The 21251-nt window shown below is 42.4% G+C and overlaps 1 protein-coding gene across 1 annotated transcript; it reads left to right on the forward strand.

Moving 5' to 3' along the window:
• Nucleotides 1-441: 441 nt before the first annotated feature.
• LOC130110340 (divergent protein kinase domain 1A-like) lies at nucleotides 442-20860 on the forward strand. The gene is made up of 5 exons (XM_056277416.1): nucleotides 442-501; nucleotides 19116-19250; nucleotides 19365-19472; nucleotides 19573-19749; nucleotides 19966-20860. The coding sequence occupies exons 1-5, from the start codon at nucleotides 448-450 to the stop codon at nucleotides 20776-20778; spliced, it is 1287 nt and encodes a 428-aa protein (XP_056133391.1). The 5' UTR covers nucleotides 442-447; the 3' UTR covers nucleotides 20779-20860.
• Nucleotides 20861-21251: the final 391 nt, after the last annotated feature.

A 21251-nucleotide genomic window follows, 5' to 3' on the forward strand; every position in this document is an offset into this window, starting at 1 on the left:
CAACAACACTAGGGGTGGAGGTGGGGGTGGAGGGGAGTCGTCCAATCAGGAAAAAAAAGATAATAATGGGTTGTTTTTAAAGTACGCTAAAAAGTTTGAGAAAATGGAAAGAAAATTTTTTTAAAACACCGGTCTGCGTCGTCCTGTGACTATTTCATTTAACTTGGCGCGTTTGCTTTGTTGATGTGTTTGAACAACAGGCTCGTCGGTACGGCCAACGTAAAACTAACTTGACTGCAGTCGCCGACGCAGGCTGTGGCTCCCTCCGGCTGCCGCCTTTGCAGCATCAAAGCAGACGTCGGCGGTGCAGCCGCGATAACGCTGAACATGCGGACATTTCGTGTGAACGCCGCATCGGCCTGGTCGCTCTAAAGGCAATCTCTGGTGTCCCGCAGATAGCTTAATTCATCCCTTCGGTAGCCGCCGTGAGATGTTCTTGCATTTGCCATGGCAAGGGGTCTGTTTCCATGTGGGTGCTACAGAAAGCCTGTCTACATCCAGGTAAGCCATCGGGGGGGCTCTTCACTTTTGTTGATGACGATCAAAATATTGCGGAATTTAACTACTCACAGGTGCATCACTGTGTTTCAGCACGGGTCAAGCGGCGTTTAATTTGATTGATCCCAGTGTCGCCACAGCTTGTCCATTAAAACACAAGTTTATCTCCGCAGACGTGACTGTATAACGCTGCATCCATGCACCTGCACATGGATGCACAGGTACAACCAGCACACCTCAAATTACGTTTGCGCAGCGTGGACTTGTTAAACGCGTGTCGCGCGACACTTGCACCCTACATGCCTTCATTTAGTTACCGTTTCTCATCGGGCGGTTTGATTGCCATCTTTGCACCGCGGTAATAAAACGGTGACTGGCTTAGCATGAACGGCATCGTAAGGTAGTACTCGATGCACGGTGCCTCCAGAATGAATCCACCATCTCTCTAATGCCCGTTGCCGTGGCAACCAGCTCGATGAGCCACAGGCCCACTACAGCCGCCAGACCGGACTACTAATGACGAGCTCGGCAGTGATCGTTCACCCACATGCGATCTGAATGCATTTAAAAATGTTCCGACTACTTCGCCTCGCATCGAATTGGATCATTGTTCCTGTACAGACATGCGGGCTTATATGACGCAGCGTGTTCTCCAAGATGTAAAAGTTTGGTGTTAATTTGCCCTCGGTGTACTCCAACCCAGGCCGTGCACAGTTCACAGCTAGTCAATCTGAGTCTGTCCTAAATTGTAGACTGAAGCGCTTACATGCCTCTCTGGAAAGACTGCCACTGGCAAAAATCCAGCAGCCCATGTATGAAAAACGAAGTTGTCAAGTGAAAGGAGAAAAGGTAGAGAGAAGGGGGGGGGTTGTCTCAAGGGAATGGCCACCGCCACGGCTCAGTTTTCTATCTAGGCCACTTCAGCCTTGCAGTGACAACCTAAGATGTATATATCGGTAGTCCTTAGTGAGAAGCCCTCCCCACGGAGAGACAAAAGCACATACACACATACACACACACACACACACACACACACACACACACACACACACACACACGATGTTGTGTGCACAACAAAGGCACTTTCTCCCCTCATCTTTTACAATCAACCAACCGCTGGTGAATAAATATGTGTTGCAGAAAGACATTAACTCGCTTCGGAAGTCAAATGGGCCACCTTAACTGTGCACAGTTAAGTGTGTACTGTGTACCTTAACTGTGTACAGTTAAGGTGGTTGACAATTTATTGAGTCAAATGACCCATTACACTAATGATTTGCCTGTTCCTACTCTGGCAAGGTCCGTTATCAGGTTCAATTAAAAAAAAACCTTCTGATTAAGATGAATATTCTACAAACTGATTAAAACCCAGTCAAAACATACAACTTTTTAAAACTCTCCAATATTGACATTTCTTTTAGCATTTTTTTGTCTTCTTCCAAACTCCCATTGTTTGAAAGTGTCAAAGGTACAGAGATGGCAAGCCAATACCCAGTATGCCTTGCTCTACAAGTCTCTTCATTTCTCCCGACGGTAATCATCATGGGTGGTTTGTTATAGGCTGTGACACCTATTATTGTTTATTGCTTTACATTTTTTTTAACATTTCCCTTGCACCCTGGATATACAGTGCCCTCGCTGAACAGTTGCCAACAAGTTAATGTTCACATGAAGCAATGTCCAACTACTTAGCCAGCATGGAGGTGTGTGTGTGTGTGTGGGGGGGGGGTCTTGTGAGTGCCTGCTGTCAGGACTAGGATGAGTCACATCTTCCAGTGTCTATCCGGAGAATGTGACATCCCCTTCCTTCAGAGTCTGTGTCCTTTGAAAAGCAGAGAGGCATGCTGGGTAGAGCCTCTGGTGCACGAGTCTCCAAAATGGGAGGCTGTATAAGAAGCCCTCGACATCATCGCTTTTTCTTGTAATGCCTCACAATGATCAAGTTTTGCATGCAGACTGTTTCTGTTTCCATTTAGAACAAAAAGAAGAAAAAAAAGCAATTTGTTTATCTTAAGTCAATGTGTGAGACAAATTCTCCGTTATCTCTGGAACTTGCTCTTCCAGGCCTTTCCATTCTTCCTCACTCACTCCCTGTTATTAGTACAGTATCTTAGTTCATTGCAGCAGGCTTTGGAGTCCATAACTGGCAACCTCTGAGGGATAGCCTTATAATCATACATAATTGATGAATGGTGTACACACTGCAAAAAAACAAAAAAAACCTAAGTGCCAGAACAGTAATGTTCCCTATTCTCGATCAGATTTTAATCTTATCTCTCTCAAAGTTTGAAGTTATTAGCAAGCAAGCAAGTTTATTTATATAGCACATTTCATACATAGGGCAATTCAATGTGCTTTACACAAATAAAAACAGAAAAGGAACAATCATATGAAATACAATTAAAAGAGAGTAAATAAAAACAAATAGGAACAATCATATATAAAATATAATTAAAGGAGTACAAAGTACATAAAATGTACTTTGAATTAGTAATTATAAAGAGCAATACAATTAAAAGACAGTTACTATAAAAAGAAAATACAAAAAACAAAAAAAAAATAGAATAAAAACATAGTCACTTCCCCGCCAGGAGTGACTAGCGATCTACTTCCAGAATTAAAGTGCAGTTGGAAGGAGGTGCAAGTTTTAATCCTCAATCATAGGCACAAGAAAAAAGAAATGTTTTTAACCTAGATTTAAAAATTGCTATATTTGCGGCACATCTAAGATCTTCTGGTGGTTTGTTCCATTTGCATGCAGCATAACAGCTAAATGCTGCTTCACCATGTCTGGTTTGGACTCTAGACTGAACTAACTGACCTGAGTCCATGGATCTTAGAGCCCTACCCGGTTTATAGTCTTCGAGCATGTCAGTGATGTATTCTGGGCCTACACCATTCAGTTATTTGTAGACAAGTAGCAGCACTTTAAAATCTATTCTGTAACTAACTGGAAGCAAGTGTAAAGATTTCAGGACTGGAGTAATGTGCTCTGTCCTCTTGGTCCTGGTTAAAACTCTAGCAGCAGCATTCTGAATAAGCTGCAGCTGTTTCATGGTCTTTTTGGGAAGACTATGTAACCTGCACGACAGGGGAATGGGCCTATGCTTGCGCAGGGACAGTTTACAGTCTAATGTCTAAGTTCAGTGGAGATTGGTGTAGGTTTTTTTCTAGACCAGATTCTAGTACTCGCCCCAAAGACAACACACACACTCGTGGGTATAGTTTACAATAAAAAAAACCAATTTATTTCAACAGTTCAAAGTAAAGTTATTTCAATATCAATACTAAATTAGATGTGTTATGTACACTACCGTTCAAAAGTTTGGGATCACATTGAAATGTCCATATTTTTGAAGGAAAAGCACTGTACTTTTCAATGAAGATAACTTTAAACTAGTCTTAACTTTAAAGAAATACACTCTATACATTGCTAATGTGGTAAATGACTATTCTAGCTGCAAATGTCTGGTTTTTGGTGCAATATCTACATAGGTGTATAGAGGCCCATTTCAAGCAACTATCACTCCAGTGTTCTAATGGTACAATGTGTTTGCTCATTGGCTCAGAAGGCTAATTGATGATTAGAAAACCCTTGTGCAATCATGTTCACACATCTGAAAACAGTTTAGCTCGTTACAGAAGCTACAAAACTGACCTTCCTTTGAGCAGATTGAGTTTCTGGAGCATCACATTTGTGGGGTCAATTAAACGCTCAAAATGGCCAGAAAAAGAGCACTTTCATCTGAAACTCGACAGTCTATTCTTGTTCTTAGAAATGAAGGCTATTCCATGCGAGAAATTGCTAAGAAATTGAAGATTTCCTACACCGGTGTGTACTACTCCCTTCAGAGGACAGCACAAACAGGCTCTAACCAGAGTAGAAAAAGAAGTGGGAGGCCGCGTTGCACAACTGAGCAAGAAGATAAGTACACTAGAGTCTCTAGTTTGAGAAACAGACGCCTCACAGGTCCCCAACTGGCATCTTCATTAAATAGTACCCGCAAAACACCAGTGTCAACATCTACAGTGAAGAGGCGGCTGCGGGATTCTGGGCTTCAGGGCAGAGTGGCAAAGAAAAAGCCATATCTGAGACTGACCAATAAAAGAAAAAGATTAAGATGGGCAAAAGAACACAGACATTGGACAGAGGAAGACTGGAAAAAAGTGTTGTGGACGGATGAATCCAAGTTTGAGGTGTTTGGATCACAAAGAAGAACGTTTGTGAGACGCAGAACAAATGAAAAGATGCTGGAAGAATGCCTGACGCCATCTGTTAAGCATGGTGGAGGTAATGTGATGGTCTGGGGTTGCTTTGGTGCTGGTAAGGTGGGAGATTTGTACAGGGTAAAAGGGATTCTGAATAAGGAAGGCTATCACTCCATTTTGCAACGCCATGCCATACCCAGTGGACAGCGCTTGATTGGAGCCAATTTCATCCTACAACAGGACAATGACCCTAAACACACCTCCAAATTGTGCAAGAACTATTTAGAGCAGAAGCAGGCAGCTGGTATTCTATCGGTAATGGAGTGGCCAGCGCAGTCACCAGATCTGAACCCCATTGAGCTGTTGTGGGAGCAGCTTGACCGTATGGTACGCAAGAAGTGCCCATCCAACCAATCCAACTTGTGGGAGCTGCTTCTGGAAGCGTGGGGTGCAATTTCTCCAGATTACCTCAACAAATTAACAGCTAGAATGCCAAAGGTCTGCAATGCTGTAATTGCTGCAAATGGAGGATTCTTTGACGAAAGCAAAGTTTGATGTAAAAAAAATCTTATTTCAAATACAAATCATTATTTCTAACCTTGTCAATGTCTTGACTCTATTTTCTATTCATTTCACAACATATGGTGGTGAATAAGTGTGACTTTTCATGGAAAACACAAAATTGTTTGGGTGATCCCAAACTTTTGAACGGTAGTGTATATATATTTTTTACTCTATTATACTTTTTAAAAGTTCTTCCTAATATTCTATTTATTGTCTATATCTATCTATATTCTATTTTATACCCTTCTAATATATTACTTATGCAGCCATATTCTACACTAACAAATTAAAGAAAATAATCCAAAATAAAGTATGAGTGCACTCAAAGAAAATAATAAAGAAAAGAAAAGGGGGAATGATTCAGTCTTCCAATCTGTGCAAGGTGCAATGTCCAGATCCTACCACAATCCCAGGGGCAAGTTAATGTAGAGGCAATGATGATGAATCCAAATCCAGGGCGATGATGGGGGCAATCCAAAGGGGGTATCCAAGGGTTCCAACCGGTGTAGCAAGGGGGGTTGTTCGGGGTACAGGATTCCAGCAGCGTACAAAACACAAGAGAAAAGAGTCTTCCTTCTTCCTTCAACAGGAGATCATCTGTCAAGGAAGCTTCGTGGGAGGGATCTTTTTTGTCGTAGTTCAAATGTCCTGTAGCTCAAATATCCGTAGTTCAAATATCAATAATTCAGGTATCCATAGTCAAAGTTGTCCGTATTTCTAAATATCCGTATTTCTCTTCTCTATTGTCGACGGTTGTTTGCATGGTTTAAACTCTGTAGCTCGTGTGCCTCCTAGAGGCAACTCGTGGAACTTACATACGTCACAGGGTACATGTAATCATGTGGGTTACATTCTCCCCCTCTAAACCGCATCAGTCTCTGCATGCGTCTAAACACTGTATGGTCTTGCAGAGGGCACTCTAGAAGAATCAGGGACATTTCTGCCCAAACTTTCGAAAAATGAGGCCATGGCTAGGACTAAAGGTCTTCCTAGTTCACCATAACAGAGTCTCTCAGGGGGATGTCTTTCTCTGATAGATCTTCTGATCGGTTCGCTCTCAGACCAGTTTCCGTCAGACAGGTCAGCCTGGCCTGTCACACCAGTGGGCGGTGCACTCTCGGGTTCAAGTGGGTTGTTTTCAGGTGAACGTCCTTCAATAGGTCCAAATTGAGGTACAACAGTAGTAGATGATGCGGGGTCTCCCTCAGGTAAGTGTCTTCGAACAGGTTGAGAGAATTCATCTGTGACTACTTCTGTCTCACGCCCAATTGGTTTCTTTTCAAGTAACTGATTGTGAACAGACTCAGGGGTATGGGGTACTTCACTAAGGAGTGGACTATCAGATTGGGAGAACTCCGACGGACTTGGATTCAACCCGACTGGCTTCAACAGTTCCGTGGCACGTGCTAGAGGGGTGGCCTGTGTGGTTGTCCTAATGCTTTGGGGAAACGTTGTGGAGATCTGTGGATAGCAATCCTCATCCTCGTCACTGCTGGGCATATCTGGGTCAACAATATTGTCGTGCCTGGTCTGCTGCGAGACTGCTTCCCTGCGTCTCAGCCTCCTTGTTGGTAAGTTTGTTTCAGGTTCTGAGACTCTATCTGTAACAGGTAGAAAGCCGCAGGGCAGAAGAAGGTCTCTGTGAAGGGTACGGTGTGGACCTTCACCCTGTTCTTGCTTGACGACATACACCGGGCCATCTCCCATCCTCTTCACCACAGTATGGACTTCCTTTTCCCATCTGTCCGCACGTTTATGTTTTCCTCTTAAATTGACATTCTTCACCAGGACTCTATCTCCGGGAACAAGTTCTGCGGCTCTGATCTTTTTATCAAACCTGGCTTTATTCTTCTCTCCCATCTTCTTAGAGCTTTCAGAAGCAAGTGCATAGCTGTCTTGGAGGCGCTGTCGAAGATGTTTAACATACTCCGAATGCGACTTGAATCCAATTTGGTCTGGTGTAAGGCCTAGAACCAGATCAATGGGTAGTCTTGGCTGCCTACCAAACAACAATTCATATGGAGAGTAGCCTGTGGTGTCATTTTTCGTGCAATTGTATGCATGGACTAGCGGTTTGACAAAGTCCCTCCAATGATATTTATCCTTGTCTTCTAGTGTCCCAAGCATGCTGAGAAGGGTCCTGTTAAATCTCTCGACAGGGTTTCCACGTGGATGGTATGGCGTGGTTCTGATCTTTTCGGTTCCAATCAGACAGCACAACTCCTTGATGGTGTGGGATTCAAAATCTCTCCCCTGGTCACTGAGAAGGCGACTTGGAAAACCATACTGTACAATGAAGTTTTCCCACAGTGTTTTGGCAACCGTATTCGCCTTTTGGTCTTTCGTGGGGATGGCAACGGCAAACTTGGTGAAGTGATCCGTGATGACGAGGATGTTTCTAGTGTCCTTACTATCAGGCTCAATACAGAGGTAATCCATACACACCAGTTCAAGGGGATAACTGGTCTGTATATTCTCCATATGAGCAGCATGCTGGGAATTGGCTTTCCGCCTCATGCATCTTTCACAAGTCCTACACTTCTGTTCAACAGACTGAAACATCTTTGGCCAGAAAAATCTGGAACGAACAAGATGAAGGACACGCTGAGCGCCAAGATGACCGACTTCATCATGAAGGCCTTGCAATGCTCTTTCTCTGTGGCTACTAGGCAGCACCAGCTGATAGATCTGATTCCCATGATCAAGACATTTCCTGAACAGTACTCCATCTATAAGCTCTAGTCTATTCCATTCTCTAAGGAGCAGCTTGACTTCTGACAGTTCAGAGGACATCTCTTGAAAAGTGGGTTTTCGGTTTCCTTGAATGAAACTGATCACACGTCTGATAGATGGATCCTGTCTTTGAGACTGATACCAGTCATTGTGAGTCATTCCAGGGAGGGTGCCTTGTCCAGAGAACACAAAGTCATCAGGGATGGCAGAAGCATCTAAAGCTAAGGATTCAGCAAGAATGGGGAGTTCTGGCTGCAAATAGTCAGCCAAAGTGGTCACAGAGTGGCGTTGACATAAAGCAGACAGCATGTCACCAGAAACAGTTTTGCTTTCTCCATCCAGAACCCTTTGCTTCAGCTCTTCTATCCTCACTTTCTCCTGCTTGAACTCCTCATCTTCTTCTGACGGACTCTGAGGTCTTCTGGACAACCCATCGGCGTCTTGATTGCTGATCCCAGCCCTATACTTTATGGTGAATCTGTAGGTTGATAGAGCAGCTAACCACCGATGTCCTGCTGCATCAAGCTTTGCTGTGGTCAACACATAAGTTAGGGGGTTATTGTCTGTTAAAACCTGAAATTCTGTTCCATAGAGGTAATCATGGAATTTCTCACAGATGGCCCATTTCAAGGCGAGGTACTCTTGTTTGTGGGCAGGATAGTTTTGTTCACTTCTGGATAGTCCTCTGCTGGCATAAGCTACAACCCTCAGCTTCCCATCGTGTTCCTGATAGAGCGCAGCACCGAGACCATCGCGGCTGGCATCAGTATGCAGGACGTAAGGAAGATTGGGATTGGCGAAGGCAAGAACAGGGGCCGAAGTCAGTTTATCTATGAGAGTTCTAAAAGCAACGTCACACTCTTCAGTCCACTCATTTCCAAAAGGTAAGGTGGGATTGATGGAAGTCTTGACCCTGTCCTTCTTGTAAATCTTCCCTCTTTTCCTTGGAGCAACATAGCCAGCAGTTAGAGCATTCAATGGCTTTGCTATTTTAGAGTACCCTTCCACAAAACGTCGGTAATATCCAGCAAATCCTAGGAAGCATTTGAGCTCTTTTCTGTTGGTGGGTTGAGGCCATTCTCTCAAAGCAGAGACTTTGCTTGGATCTGTGTGGACTCCATTGGCATCTACAACATGGCCAAGGTATTTAACAGAAGTCTGGAAAAAATGGCATTTTTCAGGGGACAACTTTAGGCCGTAGTCTTTGAGCCGGTTCAACACTTTCATCAATCTGGCCTCGTGCTATTCTAGTGTGTCAGAGAAGACAATCAGGTCATCCAGAAATACTAGTACTTCATTGAGATGCAGGTCTCCAACACATTTCTCCATCAGTCTCTGAAAGGTGCTTGGTGCATTTGTCACACCTTGGGGCATACGATTAAACTCATAGAAGCCTAGAGGGCAGACAAAAGCGGTCTTGTGCTTATCTTCCTCTGCAACTTCTACTTGATAGTACCCTGACTTCAGATCCATGACAGAAAACCATTTGGCTCCACTAAGAGCAGAGAAGGTGTCTTCGATGTTGGGGAGAGCATAGGCATCTTTGATCGTTCTCATGTTCAGCTTCCTGAAATCTATGCAGAGTCTTATTGCACCATTCTTCTTCTTGACAACGACAATGGGGGAAGCAAATGGAGACTCTGACTCGCGAATAATTCCAGCGTCTAGCAGCTCTCTTAGATGTTGTTTGACAGCTTCTCTGTCAGAGGGATGAATGGGTCTGGGTCGCTCTCTAAAAGGGGCCTCATCCTGGAGTCGGATGCGATGTTTTACTGCAGTCGTATGACCATGAGACAAGTCATCAACAGCAAACACCTCTGGCATGCTGTTCAGCTGGTGTGTGATCCGTTTTTTCCACTCTTCTGGAATGGGGGAATCTTCCAAATCAAAGTTGGTGGTGTTACTCTGAGACTGAGGGATGTCAGGCACAGTCATATTTTGGGATTCAGACGGCATCACATACTGTGCTACCATCATTTCAGCTATCACCTGCCTTGGATGCAGTGTGACACTATGATCAGTCACATTTCTGAGAATGACAGGAATCTTGTTTAAAGATCGAAGTGGAGTTTCTATCAAGGAATTTTCAACGAACACTCCACCAGGTAAGGAAACGGTCTCAGGGGATTCGACCACGAAAAGGGAACGTGGGAAATGTTTCTTCACTCTGACATCTCCAAAGACAGACACTTTTCTTCCTGGTGGAATGGTGACAGGATGGCGGCCATGCAACTTAACATGATTGGCGGAAATCTCTTCCTGATGACTTAGGGCAACATGCTGGAACAGCAAGATACAGTCACTATTGATATTGGGCCTTTGTAAGAATTCTCTTCCATGCTTTTCTATGCCACCTTCATATAATCTGGCAAGGACATTGGTTCCAATCAATAGGGGAATCTGAGTGTTAAAATGGCAATTTGGCACAATGAGAACTAATGAAGAGACCTGTTCAGCTACGCCAGTGATGCTGCTGGGGAAGGAGATGAGGGCTTGGATATAACCCTGGTAAGGAACATGTTGGCCACCTGCACCTTCTATCTGGAAAAGAGTCTGAATGGGCTGGATGGGGAGGAACGATAAGTGGTTCAAGTAGAATGTCTCTGAAATGGTTGTTACTTGGGAACCGGTGTCAAGGATTGATTCACATTCTATTCCTTCAATGGAGACAGATGCAGTGCAGCGTGGCCCTACAAGTTCACAGGGAAGGGATTGGCTATTTTGGTATCTTTGTCTGTATCTATTTTTTCTTGTCCGGGTTCTATTCATAATATCATTAATGGGTTTGGGACTCTTATGCTGGTACTTAGCTCCTGAACGTCCCGAAACAGGAGCTGCTACTAGTTTAAAGGCATGGAGGTGACGGTATGCGTATTCCTGTGAGCTTCACGTTTTTGTCTCAGTTCGGTGTTCTTTTGATGGACCAGAACGGGATTGGGGGCACTCTCACAGTGGGCAGCAATGTGACCATATCCACCACATTTAAAGCCGAACCATGGCTTGGGAAAACGAGGTGTGTAAATTCGAGGTGTGGAGGCATTCGTGACCATGCAGCTGGTTTCAATCTGAGTTCTGTTTGGCTGTGGTTCTTCCTTGATGGACAGGGTTGCAATTTGTTTCTTTAACTCAGCTACCTCATCGCGGAGTTTCTGTGTGTCTTCATTTTTGTTTTCGGCTGGGGCTTCGATTCCATAAACAGTGTGGGCATGCACTGAAGCTTTTGAGCTCCCTAGATGTTTCTTCATCCTATCTAGTTTAGCTGAACGACGGCCTTCTTCTGTCCTAAGCTGATGAAGCAATTCAAGAAATGAGGGTGGGCTATTTTTTTTCTGTTCAAGCTGAAGACCTAAAATCAACGAGTGGTCCCAGCATCCTCTGCAGAACTGTCTTATTAAGTGTTTTTCTGAATCTACAAGTGAAGCTCCCCCTCTAGAGATGACTTTAGTGAGGAGGGTCTGAAGTCTGAATAAATAATCAGATGGCTTCTCTCCAGAATTCTGGTTTGCACTCAAGAATGCAGCAAAAAGCTCTTCTCCATCTTCTACGACTCCAAAGGCTGATTCGATGTGGTTTACGTACGCAACAGGGTTTGCATTGACACCAAGTGGTTTCACCATGTCAGAAGCTGGACCAACCAAACTCTCTAGAACCTTTCTGATTTTTTGTGAATCGGTGACATAGGTGTCACTTAGAAGCAGCTCAACTTGAGTTCTCCAAGCTTCATAATCTACTTCCCCATTTGGCTTTGGAAGCCTACCTGAGAAGGTTCGAATTTTACTTGGGCTACTGTATGGTTGTGTTGACTCATTCTTAATAACATGTTCTACTACTATGTTCTGGATACTCGGGGGACTAATGATGTCTCCTTCAAGGCTCATTGAATTACGCACGGATGAGTGTGTGGTTGGAGCACGGTGAATGTCAGATATAGATGGCCGTCTGTTACATTCTTGGGTCATGCTAGGCATGTGCTCAACATCAATGTTAGGCTGAGTGTCCTGCATAGGGCTGTGATCCGGTAAAGACGTGTTGTCAGTTTTCTGTGATGCTGTAGACCGAATGCGTCTCAGTTCATTTTCTAAGATGGAGGCATAGCCTGACATGGCACTACCACCAATAGCGCTGAGTTCTTCGAGATATTGCTGGGCTAAGTCTTTGCCTATTTCCTCTTGACATATTTGTCTAATTGTTCTGACATTCCATAGAGTAGTTGGATCAACGGGGCTAGGTATAAGGCCAAGGGTATCTGGGGTTATCCTGGTGATTGACTTTTCACACTCAAATTCTATTAATACCCTACCATTAGGTTGGTTGGGCTCATCCGCAACTCTGATGCAGGATGAGATCTTCCCATGTTGTTCGAAGAAGCTTATTATCGTTTCAGCAGAGCTCATTTCATTGACACCTTCAACTAATAAGCAGTTTTGTCCATGGACTTTATACTGTTTGCAAAGATCCATATTAACTGTGTTATTTTCAAAATAAAAAAAATATATAATCAAGTATTTTATAGAGAGGTGTGGTCAGTGGGGTAGTATATGGCCTGAAACGCTAATTAACCAATCTCCTGGCTGGCTCGCCAACTTTCTGTAACCTGCACGACAGGGGAATGGGCCTATGCTTGCGCAGGGACAGTTTACAGTCTAATGTCTAAGTTCAGTGGAGATTGGTGTAGGTTTTTTTCTAGACCAGATTCTAGTACTCACCCCAAAGACAACACACACACTCGTGGGTATAGTTTACAATAAAAAAAACCAATTTATTTCAACAGTTCAAAGTAAAGTTATTTCAATATCAATACTAAATTAGATGTGTTATATATATATATTTTACTCTATTATACTTTTTAAAAGTTCTTCCTAATATTCTATTTATTGTCTATATCTATCTATATTCTATTTTATACCCTTCTAACATATTACTTATGCAGCCATATTCTACACTAACAAATTAAAGAAAATAATCCAAAATAAAGTATGAGTGCACTCAAAGAAAATAATAAAGAAAAGAAAAGGGGGAATGATTCAGTCTTCCAATCTGTGCAAGGTGCAATGTCCAGATCCTACCACAATCACAGGGGCAAGTTAATGTAGAGGCGATGATGATGAATCCAAATCCAGGGCGATGATGGGGGCAATCCAAAGGGGGTATCCAAGGGTTCCAACCGGTGTAGCAAGGGGGGTTGTTCGGGGTACAGGATTCCAGCAGCGTACAAAACACAAGAGAAAAGAGTCTTCCTTCTTCCTTCAACAGGAGATCATCTGTCAAGGAAGCTTCGTGGGAGGGATCTTTTTTGTCGTAGTTCAAATGTCCTGTAGCTCAAATATCCGTAGTTCAAATATCAATAATTCAGGTATCCATAGTCAAAGTTGTCCGTATTTCTAAATATCCGTATTTCTCTTCTCTATTGTCGACGGTTGTTTGCATGGTTTAAACTCTGTAGCTCGTGTGCCCCCTAGAGGCAACTCGTGGAACTTACATACGTCACAGGGTACATGTAATCATGTGGGTTACAACTAGTTAAGAGACCATTACAGTAATCAATTCTACTGGACATAAAAGTATGGATGAGCTTCTCTTGGTCATTTTGGGATACCAGATCCTTGATTCTGGCTATATTTTTAAGATTATAGAAGGCTGTTTTAGTGATTGCTTTGATATGGCTGGTGAATGTGAGATCTGAGTCTATTAAAACACAAAGATTTCAGGCTTGGTATTTGGTTTTTAGAGACTTGAGTTGTTCATTTATAATAGTTCTCTTCTCTTTGTTGCCAAACACAATAATCTCAGTTTTTTCCTTATTTAATTGAAGAAAGCTTTGGCTCAACCAATTATTTATCTGCTCCAAAGAGGGGCACAGTGAGTCTATTGGGCTGAGATCATCATGTGAGAGAGCCAGGTATATCTGATTATCATCTGCATAACTATGGTAATCCCTGCTGTTGTTCTGAAGAATTTGGCCTAAAGGCAGCATGTATAGATTAAACAGGAGAGGTCCGAGAACTGATCCCTGGGTGATTCCACATGTCATAGCCACTCTATCAGATTCATAACTGCCAATGGTGACGAAGTAACTTCGGTCTTCTAAATAAGACCTGAACCAATTAAGGACTGCTCCAGAAAGTCCTACCCAATGTTCCAGCCTGTCCAACAGTATTCTGTCATCTACAGTGTCAAACGCCGCACTGAGATCAAGTAAAACCAGAACAGATATTTTACCTGAGTCAGTATTCAGCCGTATGTCATTTAATACTTTTATAAGAGCTGTTTTAGTACTGTGGTTAGGTCGGAAACCTGATTGATATTTGTCAAAATGACCATTTCGATTTAAAAAATTGCTGAGTTGATTAGAAACAACTTTCTCGATGATCTTAGCTATAAAAGGAAGATTTGAAACTGGTCTATAGTTATTTAACATGGAGGTATCCAGAGTTCTCTTTTTTAGGAGTGGCTTAATGGAAAAGACAAAGCGCCTGATAGCAATGAACTATTAACTATTTGATGTAACTCCGTTTTTACAGAGTTAAAAATAGTTGAAAAAAAATCAGATGGCAGTGTGTTGAGACAACATGTTAATGATTTAAGATGCCAAAGTGTTTCTGCTAGAGTTTCTTGATCAATGGTATTAAATTGTGACATAATGACCAGATTATTTCTAGGTGGTCGTAGAGACTGCATAGTTTTATTGCTTGACTGTGTGGCATTGATGATCTTTCTAATAGTTATATTAAATAATATAATATAATTTAATATTAAATGAATGCATGCACTGTTTGTGTACTTTGGAGTTGTGTGGATACATGATGCAGTTCCACCTAACTCTAAGGGTTTGGGCCAGTGTCAACAGGTGCCAAATATAGGCCCAGCTGTGTGATGGTTTAGGGAAGGGAGCTAAACAAGGAAGGCTTCCCACCCACTTCAACACATGCCCACAGTTAGGAGCTGTCCTCTAATAAACAAGCTGTCACAACAGCCACAATCAATATCACCTCATTAGCCATGTTTGCTCTCTCTCCTCACAAAAGGTCAATACAAACCTAGAGAAAGAAATGCATCACCCAGAGCTGAAATGAAAGCCACAAAAACATTGATTGTACAGGCAACCATAGATTTGTTTTCATGGGGTTTGTCATTTCCATTACCGTTTTGCTGCACATGCATATTCATCCATGGAAAAATCAATGTGCGATACACACAATACTTATTTGTGTGGTCACTCCTGCCAAGTTTGATGTCAGCTTGCGTAGTCAGATGTTGAAGTAAATCAATAAGAAAATAAACTGCAGATTTTTAACTCCCCGTAAAGTAGAATTATCTTTTCAGTGATGAAGCATTGACAAGTTCTGTGAATGTTGATGAGGGGTAAAGAATTTCTGCATTCAGCTTGGAACAAATAATAGGACATCGGTGTTCAACTAATAACACTGTTATCTGAAAACTTTGTATTGTAAAAATATCTGTTGATGGGATTCATTAATAGCACAATTAGTGGGCAAATAGCGCATTAAAATCAGTATTAAGAAGCCACATGCAACATTGACGACAACATAAAACATATTCAAATCCATGTACAGTTGGATGTGGTATTTTTTCCCCTCCAAAGGAATTCTCAGTCATTATAACATTACCCAAAAACCATAAAGGAGAGCGGAGGTATAAACATAGCCCAATCAAATACGGGAATAGTGTTGGCACCAAAACCAACATTATTACTGGGGACTTTTCACAAGAGAGGAGGAGGGTAATGATAGACTAACATTAGTAAGGCCATTGTGCAGAGTGATTAGATTAAAGAAAGACGGATATGGAAGCCATCCGACAGCACTGCTGCAAGTTAAGCTGTGCTCTCACTGGTGAAAGGTGGGTGGGAGATTGATTCAGAGACGTTGTCCAGACCATGCTCTAAAACGTTCACTCAGCAGTCATACCACTCACTAGATATCTGGAAAATTATGTGGGAGACAATTTCTTCCAAATGCTGGAAGTCCACCTAGAGTAGCATTTAAAAGTTACTCTTAGTTATTGTGTAAAGGACAGAATAACTCACACAGGTTATTCACTATCATTACCGTCTATGGGAGTAACTTAACTGGAATGACTTGCATGAAATATTGTCTGTTGATTTTATTTGTGATTTGCTTGTAAAGACATTTAGTTGTTTTTAATGTGCAGATTATCTGTTTTAAGGTCAGATCCAGAATTTTAATGCTCGCATGTACATTTGTTAAAGCAGAAAATAAACACGAGGTGAATGTAAAACGTCTCGTATCTCTTCAGCTTGGAGTCACATTAGAAATAGCAGGTCATGTGGTTAACAGTTAGGATCAACAATACAGACAGAAGGCGATGGTAAGAAGGAATTCAATAAAAGGACACTAACTGGGCGAAATTTATGGAGAACGGTAGCTGGAGTACTTTGTGACAAAATAATGCCGTTGAGGGTAAAGGGCAAGGTATACAAATCAATGGTCAGGCCTGCCATGCTCTATGGTAATGGAAGCAGTGACAAGAACAAAGAGGCTAGAATCTACATAACGGGTAGCACAGATGAACGTGCTGCATTGAAGATGCATTGAACGTGCTGTATTGAAGCCCTGTAAGAGTTAAACTCCTAGAAGTGTTTAACTCTTACAGGCTGAAACTTGGAAATACATGATTTGTATGTGTGTGTGAGAGAGAGAGAGAGAGAGAGAGAGAGAGAGAGAGAGAGAGAGAGAGAGAGAGAGAGAGAGAGAGAGAGAGAGAGAGAGAGAGAGAGAGAGAGAGAGAGAGAGAGAGAGAGAGAGAGAGAGATTAGGTTTGTTGTTTTATTTTCCTGTTGTTTTGCTAAAAGCTTATAAGTTGTGTTTCTCAAGCTGGCTCACTTTTCACATTGACTGTGCTGTGGGAGGACAAGTGATGGAGCACATAGCGTTATAAAAATGATAAGGGAGAGAAGAGAATGAGCAAGCAAGCGAGAGAGAGTGAGCGAGAGAAAGAGAGAGAGGGTGTGGTACTTAGAAAGAAAATTGAAGCTAAAAGGGGCAGAGGGTGGAGGCAGGGGGAGTCCATCATTGTCAAGCACTGAGCACATGAATCGTTAATGGGAAATAGAACTCCTTAAAAGTCTGTTATTTTTCCATTGATGTTTTCCGTCAGGAGGCATGCCATTATGGTTCTAGAGAGGCATATTCATTTATTTGGATTGAATTGAAACGCCACGTAATGAGCCTCGAGTCACTACCACAACCAGCGGCACCATGTAGGCCAAAAGTGAGATTCTCTGTTATTAAAAAACACTATTTTAGTAGGAAATGCAATGTTGAAGTTCTCTGTGGTAAAATTCAGTTTGGGTATTTTCTAAATTCTTATTCCACTTAATATCCGGTTTTCATGTTGGCTAGCTCAAAGGGCTTAGTGGACATATATTAGAAGAATGCCAAATTGGACTTTTGAAGCATTAAAGATTAATTAAGCTACTAAATTGTGGATTGGTGACCCATTTGAATCAAGAGAGAATCCTACCCCCTGGGTAATAGCAAAGTCTTAGATGAACTGAAAAGTCATTGGATAAGAAGTTCAAAGATGTTCAGAGTGACCCCTTCTCATTCATGTTGCTGATCTTATTATTGGCTCTTCTTGCAAATGTTGATAGTATATAAATCCAGTTTCTTCAAATTATGTGGGGTAATTATTGCAACTTAAATGTTGCAATTCTTTGCAATGGTATCCCATTGTGTGACTGCCCCATTTGATGAAAGGTCCCATTGGTAGGTAAAATATTAAGAATAGATTTCAATTTGTGCTTAACATAAAATTTGCTGAATATTTTAGGCCCGTTGCAGTTCAATTAAGGGCACTACACTAGTCGTATATTGTAATGTTGCAAAATGCTATTGGTCAGCGTTTCTCCTAGTGTGGTGAGCAGGCGACTGAAAGCAGTTGCATTAATTTAGCGTGTTAGGACACACTCATGGGCAAATATTTAGAATCTACTTAAGAGGGATAAACGTGTTGTCTGCTTAAACTTACTTGCAGGTGGCATTAAGTCAAGTCGATTTTATTTGTATAGCCCAATATCACAAATTGCACATTGCCTCAGTGGGCTTTACAGTAACACAACATCCTGTCCTTAGACCCTCTCATCGGATAAGGAACAACTCCCTAAAAAAAACCTTTAACAGGGAGAAAAAATAGGAAGAAACCTCAGGGAGAGCGATCTCCTCTGTTGCTCTCCCTCTGTTGTTGTTGTTGTTGTTGCTCTCCTCTGTTCCTCATTATACTCTAAATCTGCACCAGATCTTGATAAATGCAGTAGAAATGTAATTGGCTAAAACACTTGTACATTTCATTTTTAAACACATATTGCTTGGGGATTTGTATTCTTAATCCAACCAGCCACCAAAGCTTTCCTTCTCATGTTTGGAAACATGAAAAGGAACGCTTTTGACGACATTCATCCCTGTTAAGATAGTTTATGTAGGTTTTCAGTCTTTTTCTTCTTTTTTTTGTGCAGCTTTTCGGTGTTTACCATTTGTCTGTGTTGGCAAATTTGAAAGTTAATTGTCTCAATAAATCTTGCTGCATGCATTTACCCTCGTTATTACTATTATTCTCAGACTGTACAGGTTAATGCAAAAAGCCATTGCTTCTACGGAGAGTGAAATCCAGTTTTTGTGGGTAGGACACACTGTGCCCTCTCTTAACAAAAGAGTGGACTGATGAAATTCCCCCCAGCAACTAATGCATGACACTTTCTCTCCCTCTCACTCATTAATCCATATTAAGATGTGGGTCCGCAGAAAGATACAGGATTATATTAGACTGGCCTCAGATCACCCATCCGACTTCTACTAAACCACTGCTCGAAAAACAAGTCACAAGGGTGATCTGATGCGAGACACAGCAAAAAAATCTAACGATTCACTGAACGAGTGCAAATTAATGAACTAAGAATGCAAGATTGCAGATGGGTAGCTATCTGTAGTAGTGTGTCCGTGCATTACATCTCTGTGTCAATAGCACAGTGATCATAATGGAATTGGTAAGCGCTTGAGGTTTTTCATTTGTCGAATTGTGATTTATGAAGCCAACACTCACAAATATTTTCAATTCAATTTCAATTCCCACAGGCCCGATTCTCCTACCTACATATGAAGTACCTTTTCTTTTCCTGGCTGGCAGTGTTTGTGGGTAGCTGGATAGTGTATGTGGAGTATTCATCCTACACAGAGCTCTGCCGTGGGCACGACTGTAAAAATTCTATAGTAAGTATTATCCTTTTGTTTTCATATTATGCAGGTTCTGAAAAGTGTGGCACTTAACACTACTTCAGTGATATAGCTGCATCCTGGTGTATCAGTGTTTTCATTTCATTTAAGTGTGACAAGTACAGAAATGGAGTAATTGATGGCTCGGCCTGCAGCAGCCTGTGTGAGAAAGACACTCTTTACCTGGGCAAGTGCCTCTCCGCCAAGCCCAACAGCCAGGTCAGACGTGTAACTAACTCTTCCCATCTGGTCTTATTATGGATGACTTTGCCAATATCTGTGTGTTGCTGCTCATTCCTGCCATGTTTTTTTATCCCAGGTATACTCTGGGAGCTGGGGGGATCTGAACGGGGTCATCAAGTGTCAGATAGAGGACGTTCCTCATTATGACCTTGGAGCTGAGATGGAGCTTAGGAAGGAAGCAATAGCCTTCAACAAGCCCACTAAGGGTACTTCTGTGGAGAAATTCAAAGAGATGGTCCTTAGCCTCTTGAAGGTCAGCGTACATTCGTCAGTGTAAAACAAAAGATAAATTGCATAACTTTTTTTAAAATCAATCTCACAAGCTAACAATCTCTGTCCTATTTGCAGGCCCTCTCGCCTGTAGAGAAAGTGCAATGCTAGTAATGTTAGTTATACCTAATGTGCTAATTAAAATGGTTCGCTAAACAAAAGGCCAGAAATTATTTTGACAAGTCTTTATTCTCTCCAGGCCAAGGTGGGGGATCAGGCCAATGTCTCAGACTTGGCAAACATAGTACTTTCTATTGCTGACGCCAACAAGGACGGGCACATCTCACTGCCTGAGGCTCGCTCCATGTGGGCCCTGCTTCAGCTCAACGAGTTCCTGTTGGAAATAGTCCTGCAGGACAGAGAGCACACTCCCAGGCTTCTGGGCTTCTGCGGGGACCTGTATGTGACAGAGAAGGTACAACACTGTCCGTTGTATGGGATCAGTTTACCGTGGGTTTTAGAGCTGTGGCTTCCTACTGGTTTGCATCGCAGAATGGACCAGTGGTTCACTCCTTCATGGCCACGCAAGGCTAAGATCTCCATCGGACTGCTAGAACTGGTAGAGGACATTTTCCATGGTACTTTCGGAAGTTTCCTCATGTGTGATGTACGTGCTGCCAATTTCGGCTACAATGACCGGCATGACTTTAAGGTGATGGACACGCGGTACATCATTCCTGAGGCGACCTTCCAAGAAGGGATGAGGGAGCGGCGCTGCAGTGTAGATGAGGACTGTCTCTATGGTGCAGACTGCCACACTTCCTGTGATCTCACCAAGCACCGGTGCACACCAGAGGTGACCAGGCCAAATTTGGCCAAAGCCTGCGGAACTCTCAAGGACTACATCCTGAGGGGTGCACCGTCTGATGTACACGAAGAACTGGAGAAGCAGCTGTATGCCTGCATTGCACTTAAGGGATCTGCGGACCAGATGGAAATTGAGCATTCTCTAATTCTTAACAATCTTAAGACCTTGTTATGGAAGAAGATATCTCATACCAAAGACTCCTAGTGATAGTGAAGAGGCATCACATCCAGACTGAAGAATATTTTCAATGAATCATGGGACAATCCCTTTAACTGTAATGAGCAGAAAGGGGCAACAGTGCAGTTTGTGTACAAACTTAAGTATACCAAGTTATCACAAGTTGTTTTAATGCACCACCTTTTCACAGCAGTCTTTAGCCACATGATGGCATGTGGTCAAATAAGTTGTTTTATGTGTGTTGATCCGAGTTAACCAGTTAAATTTCTTTAAACTGCCAGTAGTAATAAATGCACATGCTGTTAAATGAGTTGAATTCATCAGCTGTTGTCAGTTGGCGTATCCATCCATCTATCCATTATCCAAACCGCGTATCCTGCTCTCAGGGTCGTGGGGATGCTGGAGCCTGCTGGGGTATCCAACTTATCCAAATTTATCCCCACTCCCCATTAAAAAAATAAATAAAATAAAAAACTCCACATACGATATATGGGAAAATT

This window comes from Lampris incognitus, chromosome 3, assembly GCF_029633865.1.
Source record: "Lampris incognitus isolate fLamInc1 chromosome 3, fLamInc1.hap2, whole genome shotgun sequence".
NCBI lineage: Eukaryota > Metazoa > Chordata > Actinopteri > Lampriformes > Lampridae > Lampris > Lampris incognitus.

What these genes read in the sequence shown, in the direction of transcription:
- LOC130110340 (XM_056277416.1), top strand. Translation starts at nt 448, where the DNA reads ATGGCAAGGGGTCTGTTTCCATGTGGGTGCTACAGAAAGCCTGTCTAC. An exon ending in ACGACTGTAAAAATTCTATA is followed by an intron (nt 19,251 to 19,364) that starts GTAAGTATTATC and finishes ATTTCATTTAAG; the next exon opens with TGTGACAAGTACAGAAATGG. An exon ending in TGGTCCTTAGCCTCTTGAAG is followed by an intron (nt 19,750 to 19,965) that starts GTCAGCGTACAT and finishes TATTCTCTCCAG; the next exon opens with GCCAAGGTGGGGGATCAGGC.